Here is a 7,799-nt window from a genome sequence, read left to right as displayed (position 1 = left end):
AAAAAAGACTTCCGTATTTTAACAAAATAACATGTAATTTTATACTTTCGACAAATAGATTTTCAAAAATATGATATATACTACAAGGATTATGCCACGATAATTTAATTGAATTATTAATTTTAAGGTTTTATAGAATATCGAGAAAATAAGAGGTATATAAAAAATAATTGAAGTTATTTAAATAAATGAATAATATATGTATGTGTCAAAAAAATATTTTTATTATTATGTTGTCGAAGAGTAAATTTAATGCTCACAACACTTTTTGAATTGACAAGAAAATAATCGACAACCTTTTATATTAGCTTTTTTTTTTTTTTTTTTTTTAAAGAAATATTGACAAGAGTTATACTCACAAACAACTGTGGCAAACGGACCCTTACTTTTAAGAAACTGAGTTTTCCCCTTAAAAAAGTGCAGCAAAATAAATTATTAAAACACGTTTCATGAGAAAAAAAAATATATTTTTAAAGTTACTATATATTTTCTTTAAATACCAAATCGAAAAGCAAAGGTGTATCTGTTGGAAAGAATGAGTTGAATGGCTGACTTTAACATAAATTTTGAGTGAGATCCGGTTGTTTATTTGGGAAGATCAAGATTGATCTGTGTTCTTCTCCGTGAGAACATCCAAATTATATATTTACTTGCCAAAAATGATATTCGGATAAATGAAAAATTAGAGCTCAAAGTGTGCCAATTGAAAGGAGTTTGTGTTGGAGGGAAATAAATTAAGGTTTGTTCCATATGGAAAAATAAAGAAAGCAAATACTATCTTATATAAGATTGTACTTTGGAATGGTGTGATCATATGTAGAATATAGACTCTTTCCACGTGCACGCACGTGCAAATCATGGATCGAAATAGATTTCGGACCTTGAGTTTGCGTGCGGAGAGGACTTGCGCACATTAATATTGGACCTAAGGGGCCAAAATTGGCCCCATATGAGAGCTTACGTTTTGCCAATTTTTTTCTATCTAGCATTTAGAAATGAAAATGAGTGAAATATCATTATTTTTATATAAAATGGATGGTTGAAAAAGAAAGAAAAATTATTGATTTACGTGTAATATTATTTTATGAAAAATTATGTGGTTGAAATATATGAGAGAAAAATGAAATGTAATATAATGGGAGTCAAATTAGGGCTTAAGAAAAGTTGCTAAAAATTGAATATATTTGATATTTTATTACGATTGTTTTCTACGTGTTCGAACGTTCTATAATTATATCATTTTCAATACTTTAAATGCAGACTTACATTTAACTTACTTTTCTATACGTGTTATGAACGACCAATTAAAACAATCAATTCAACTGAAAAAAAAATATCCGTTTATCAATAATCACGGATTTACCAATAACAAAATTTCAATTCAAATGTTGTTTGGTAATGGAATGATTCTCTTTTTTCTTCATGATTTTGGAGTCTATTCAAAATAAAAAAATCTTCTAAAGCTGATGAGTCACTTGACCCACTAGGGTTTAATGTGGATCCGCCAATGCTACCGAACATATCCTTAGTACTTCAACACATACATCCCCATAAGATAAGCTGAACAATTTTTCTATCAAATCTAATATAGTAACTCTTATGTCAAATGACAACCAGTGAAGGGTACTTTAATTTGTTCTCTTGGCCTACTTATCTCGACAAATTGCATGTGCTAATTTTTTTTTTATTTGTTTCTAATCATATGGTTAAGTATTTTACACGCTACATCCAATCGAATCCTTACATGAGTAAAAAACTATTTATTCATTTTCATTAAATCCTGATCTTGATTATTGAAAAAAATTATATTAAATATCTATTTAACCTGAAAAATTTATAAAATTAATATTTGAGATGACCAAATATTTGTATTTGCTACGTGTCAGAATAAAACTACAGATTCCGAAACGTCTTGGCGCACGTGGTAGATCACCAAATATCACCGGACGAGCAAGTAACACGTTTCCATTAGGAACTCAAATTTGATTAGTAAAATCCTCCACCACCCTTTTTTTATTTTTGTGTGTGACAAAAGTACTCTAATATGAAATCTTTTTGAATAATTTTTTCAACCACTACTTTTATAAAATGATAAGAGCAACCCAAATTGGTTTCTAAACAATAATTGAAACTCTTACAGCAATTTGGAACTAGATAATATATGAAAAGAAAAAACGTAATGTTCGTTTGGGAATGCTTTTGTTCCTGAAAAAATGATCAAATATATTCAATCTTTAATCATATATTTTATTAAATTTATAAATTTTACCCTCTTTTCACCATAAATTTCATGGGACCTACAAATTTTTTTATTTATCAATTTTTAGTAGCATTGTACATCTTATAGCAACCATTAGTCAATAGTCTTCCATTCCACTCCCAATTACTTCATCCTCTATTTTAAAATGACAATTTGAAGATTTGGAGATCATATTGACAATGATCGATCTATGGTCTAAAACATAATAAGATCAAGTACTTGTATGTGGAAGTTTAAAAAGTTGCTTAAAAGTTAATGTCAAAGTCAACAATTAATTTTAATCATATATTACGTCGGACATAAAATTACTATCACTTTTTTTTATCACTTATTTCAGAGGATCCACCACTCCCTTTTATGAAATCATCTTCTTGGTTCTATTTTAAAATGACAATTTGAAGATTTGGAGATCATATTGACAATGATCGATCTATGGTCTAAAACATAATAAGATCAAGTACTTGTACGTGGAAGTTTAAAAAATTGCTTAAAAGTTAATGGCAAAGTCAACAATTAATTTTAATCATACATTACGTCGGACATAAAATTACTATCACTTTTTTTTATCACTTATTTCAGAGGATCCACCTCTCCCTTTTATGAAATCATCTTCTTGGTTCTCACAAACAAGCACTAAAAATATAAATATTTTAAAATTAACAGACATAAGCTAGATGTCTGTTAATGTAAGTTATATTTTAATTGGAATAATTCTCATTGTTGTGGGGGTTAAGTTTTAGACTATAAAAGAGAGTCATTTTTTATAGTTTGAAATAACAACTTGAAGTATTATTCTCTCTACAATTTTATATTATGTTCATATTATTTTGACAATTCGATGATAGACTCGTTCTTTATCTCTCTATGATCGTGCCATAGAAGGGGAAGCGACTGTGAGCCACATACGTTTTATCTTAAAGTCGTGTAGTACGTAAAGAATCCGCAAAAAGAGAGGCAACAAGACTTTAAGACAGCGTTTTCGACGTGACTTCCAAAACTTGCTTTCTAAATCTCTTCTTTATTTTATGTTATATTATTCTTGAGTTGTACTTGTTATTTTATTAAGTTAATTGATAATAAATCTACACACAAATCACCCAATTTTTTCAATATTCTTCACATGATTATGATCATCCAAGTGTTCAATATTTATTCGTGACCTCAAGCTTCAATTTTTCAGCATTGCTTTTTGTTTTAGTGATTTCTTACAGATGGCACTAGTTGATGTTGGTCAATTTTATCTAGGTCTAATACAGTCACGATTCGATCAGTTGACCTGCAACGAAGGGGGTGAAGAAAGGGTTAAAGTGTTCTTTGGTAAAAAGAATTACTCAATATGGAAAGGCTTGTATCAACTATGTACTTTTTGTTCTCTACTTTCTATTTGTAGACGTCCTATCAATGATGACATGACAAAGTTTGTTATTAGCATGTGGAACATGTTTCCCTAGAGTTAAAAACAAATCACAGAGGGGGTCAAGGATAGTGGAGAGAAAATTGTCGGATATTATGGAGTTAAAGTTATCATATATCCTTGGTACACTAAATGTCGTGGATGTCGACTTTTAAAGTGATTACACAACCTATATTTCGATGATATGGATGTCGGGTGGTATTGAGTCTCTCCAGGGCCGGTCCTGGCCCAAGGCGAGTGAGGCCACTGCCTTGGGCCTCATATTTTAGGGGCCTCTAAAAAGCCCAAAATCGTCCACTTAATTAAAAAAAAAAAATTTAAGTTTGCACATAAAAGAGGAAAACAAACGGACTGGCGGACTGCATTCAGTTTCTCACTTTCTCCATTAGTGTCTTCTCTTCATCTTCTCCACAAACGGCACTCCGATCTAGAAGGCAAAATTAATCCACAGGTTGGGCGAAATCCTCAGGTGTGAAATCCACAGGTTGGGCGTCAATTTTTTTTTTATCAAAATTGTATTATACTTTATTAAAATTTTCCCTTCATTCTGGTAATCGGAAATCATGTCCATTTATGATAATAAACAAAATCCAACAAGAATTTATCTTGTACAGTTTTACATTTGCCCCAGTACACGAATTTGTAGCCCATGTTTAGGTTGTTAAGTGCTAGAATGTAGAAAGAAACAGCCATGGCAGGACCTGTAATATTATTTTCATGGTTTAAATTGGTTTTGAGTGTCAGTAATCTGTACAGCAGAAGAAAATATTTCGAATTTCTTGAATATTTCTTAATATCATTTCGTAATTCGCAGGCTGCTGCATCCTCAAATTCTGCTAGAAATGACCAAATAACTCTTGCTACTATATCTGATTTTTTTAATTTTTTTTAATTTTTTTTTTTAATCTTAGACTAGTTTTTTTTTTTTGAAGAAGACGTCATAGAGGGCATCTCCTTGTGGATTTGCTTTGCGTAATTTCATTGCCGGCACTCTAGAGCAAATTGTGTGACAATTTTAAGACAAGCAGTGCTCTTGCTCTGTATCAAATTTAGCCTTTTTCTTCCATTTAGGCTCTTGCTTTGTATCAAATTTAGCCTTTTTCTTCCATTTTTTCGGCAGTAGCCAGTAGGAGTAGGATTTTAGTAATTAGTGGTGATGTTATTTCAATATAAGTTTTGATTTTTGATTTTTCGGCAGTAGAATTTTAGTGCCCTCTCTCGATATTATTTCAATACAACTATACAAGTAATGAATTCTTATTTTGCTCCATTTTTGCTCCACTTTTTCAGACTTTGCATTTTCAATCGCAACTTGAAACAGCCGCGTTGTCTACTTCAAGCACCACCGCGACCACCACTACCACCAATTTCAGAATCCTTTCAATTTGGGGACTTATCAATCAGGTTTTATCGCTCTTTGCTTATTATTATGTCTACAAGAAAATTTGAATCTGGATTTGCCAAAAGAAAAAGAAAGGAAAAGATTGAAAAATTGATTAAATCTCAAGATGGGGCACTCGATAAGTTTTTTGGCAGTAGTAAACGAACACATAATGAAGATGTAGTTACTGAAGAAGTGTTTAACGAGAATCATAACAAAAATAATACAATTGAGGAAGGACATTGTGTGATGAATGAAGAGGTGTCTACTGACAAAGATAATGAACCATTTTCTCTCGACCTTGTTGATCCAGCAAATTGGGGAAATATGAATACGAATTTAAGAGATTTAATTGTATTGAAAGGTCCTGTAAGAGAACATGAAATGATTTTTCCGAAAGATAGAGCAAATCGACACTTCTCATCCATTCATTACGTTCGAAGATTACCTAATGGAGAGACGTATGATAGAAAATGGTTGATATATTCAAAAAGTTTGGATAAAGTATTTTGCTTTTGTTGTAAGCTATTTAAGAATGATGGGATTAGAACTCAATTGGCACATGACGGAGTAAATGATTGGAAAAATATTGGTGAAAAGCTTAAAACGCATGAAGTAAGTTGTGACCACATCAATAACATGAGTAAATGGATAGAAATGGAATTAAGATTCGAAAAGAGTCAAACAATTGATAAAAGTGTGCAAGAACAAATCAATAGAGATAGAGAACATTGGAGACAAGTATTACTGAGAATAATATCTGTGGTGAAAACTCTTGCTGAGAATAATTTAGCATTTCGTGGGGATAATGAGAAGATATATCAAGAAAATAATGGTATCTTCTTAAGCATGATTCAAATGATTGCTGAGTTCGATCCTGTAATGCAAGAGCATGTTCGTCGAATAAAAAATAAAGAGATTCATTATCATTATCTAGGACACAAAATTCAGAATGAGCTGATACTTATGCTAGCGGGCGAGATAAAAAAGGTAATCATTGAGAAACTCAAAAATTCTAAATACTTTTCTGTTATTCTTGATTGCACTCCAGATACAAGTCATGAAGAAAAATGTCTATAATATTGAGGTGTGTAGATATTTCGGCAAGTCCAGTGAAGGTTGAAGAATTCTTTTTAGGATTTTTATTGGTGAATGATACATCAGGTAAGGGACTTTTTGATGAACTGGTGGATGCTTTGAATAATTTAGAACTTGATATTGATGATGTAAGGGGTCAAGGCTATGATAATGGTGCTAACATGAAAGGACAACATAAAGGAGTTCAAAGTAGATTATTACAACTAAATCCTAGAGCATTCTACAGTCCTTGTGGATGTCATAGTCTTAATCTTGCACTTTGTGATGTGGCCACTTGTTGTTCAAAAGTTAAATCTTTCTTTGGGGTGGTGCAACGTATATACACTTTATTTTCTTCATCTACTAAACGGTGGAAAATTTTCAAAGAGAATGTAACTGGTCTTACCCTTAAGCCCTTGTCACAAACTCGGTGGGAAAGTCATATTGAAAGTGTTAGAGCGATAAGATTTCAAACTCCGCAGATAAAAAAAGCGTTACTTCAATTAGCAAATATTGATGATCCTAAGACAAAAAGTGAGGCGGAGTGTTTGGCAACATATGAAATTGACAATTTTGAATTCTTACTTGGGATGATTATTTGGTATGAAGTATTGAATAATGTTAACAGAGTAAGCAAACATTTGCAAGCGGAAGACATGCATATTGATGTTGCTATAGACCATTTAAAAAGCCTCATTTCATTTTTCAAAAGTTATAGAGAATCTGGTTTTGAATCGGCCATGGTAGATGCTAAAGAGATTGCAAGTGAATTAGAAATTGAACCGATCTTTCGTGAAAAACGGGTTATACATAGAAAAAACAGTTTGAAGAGACTTCTTCTGAACAGATAACACAAACAGCTGAAAAATCTTTTAAGATCAATTATTTCTTATATATAGTGGATCAAGCTCTATCATCACTTGAGAATAGATTTGAGCAATTTCAGAAATATGATGATATTTTTGGATTTTTATTTGATTTGAAAAGACTTAAATTTATTGATGATGATGTTTTGAAGTGTTCTTGCATTAAACTTGAAAATTACTTAAAGCATAATACGCATTCTGATATTGATGGAACGGAATTATTTTCTGAGTTGAAAATTTTAAGGGAAGCGATATCTGAAAACATATTTGGAGCAATTGATGTATTGGATTACATTAAGAGAATGAACTGTTGTTTTGCAAATGCCTGGATTGCTTATAGAATATTATTGACCATTCTTGTCACAGTTGCCTCTGCTGAAAGAAGTTTTTCGAAATTGAAATTGATTAAATCTTATCTTCGATCATCCATGTCACAGGAGCGATTGAATGGATTAGCTATGATTTCTATTGAAAAAAATATGTTGGAAAAACTTGATGTTAGTAGTTTGATTACTAATTTTACATCTCAAAATGTGAGAAGGTTAAATCTTAATCTTTCGGGTTGTGAAAGAAGTTTTATTTTGCTATTCCATCTTTTGAATTGTATAAAGTTTTCTTTTTAATATAAAAGTGTTAATTATTTAAATATTTACATATTGTTAGACTTGTAAAATAAATTTTTGTGCTGAGGGGCCTCATATTAATTAAACGCCTAGGGCCTCTAAATTCTCAGGGCTGGCCCTGAGTCTCTCTCACTCCAAAAACTGTCTCAAGAGGTAAGACACTCATACTTATAAACTG

General features: G+C 31.4%; 1 protein-coding gene across 1 annotated transcript; it reads left to right on the top strand.

Annotated features, from left to right (window-relative positions):
- The first annotated feature begins 4,600 nt into the window (after positions 1 to 4,600).
- Positions 4,601 to 7,345, top strand: LOC111366336 (zinc finger MYM-type protein 1-like). The gene is made up of 2 exons (XM_022987087.1): positions 4,601 to 6,065; positions 6,203 to 7,345. Exons 1-2 carry the CDS (start codon positions 4,924 to 4,926, stop codon positions 6,981 to 6,983), a joined length of 1,923 nt encoding a protein of 640 aa, XP_022842855.1. The 5' UTR covers positions 4,601 to 4,923; the 3' UTR covers positions 6,984 to 7,345.
- Positions 7,346 to 7,799: the final 454 nt, after the last annotated feature.

This window comes from Olea europaea, chromosome 2, assembly GCF_002742605.1.
Source record: "Olea europaea var. sylvestris chromosome 2, O_europaea_v1, whole genome shotgun sequence".
Classification (NCBI taxonomy): domain Eukaryota; kingdom Viridiplantae; phylum Streptophyta; class Magnoliopsida; order Lamiales; family Oleaceae; genus Olea; species Olea europaea.
This window is presented reverse-complemented; position numbering and strand designations above follow the sequence as displayed.

Coding starts and splice junctions, on each gene's coding strand:
- LOC111366336 (XM_022987087.1), top strand. CDS start 4,924: ATGAATTCTTATTTTGCTCCATTTTTGCTCCACTTTTTCAGACTTTGC. Junction 6,066..6,202: donor GTAATCATTGAGAAACTCAA/AAATTCTAAATA, acceptor AGGATTTTTATT/GGTGAATGATACATCAGGTA.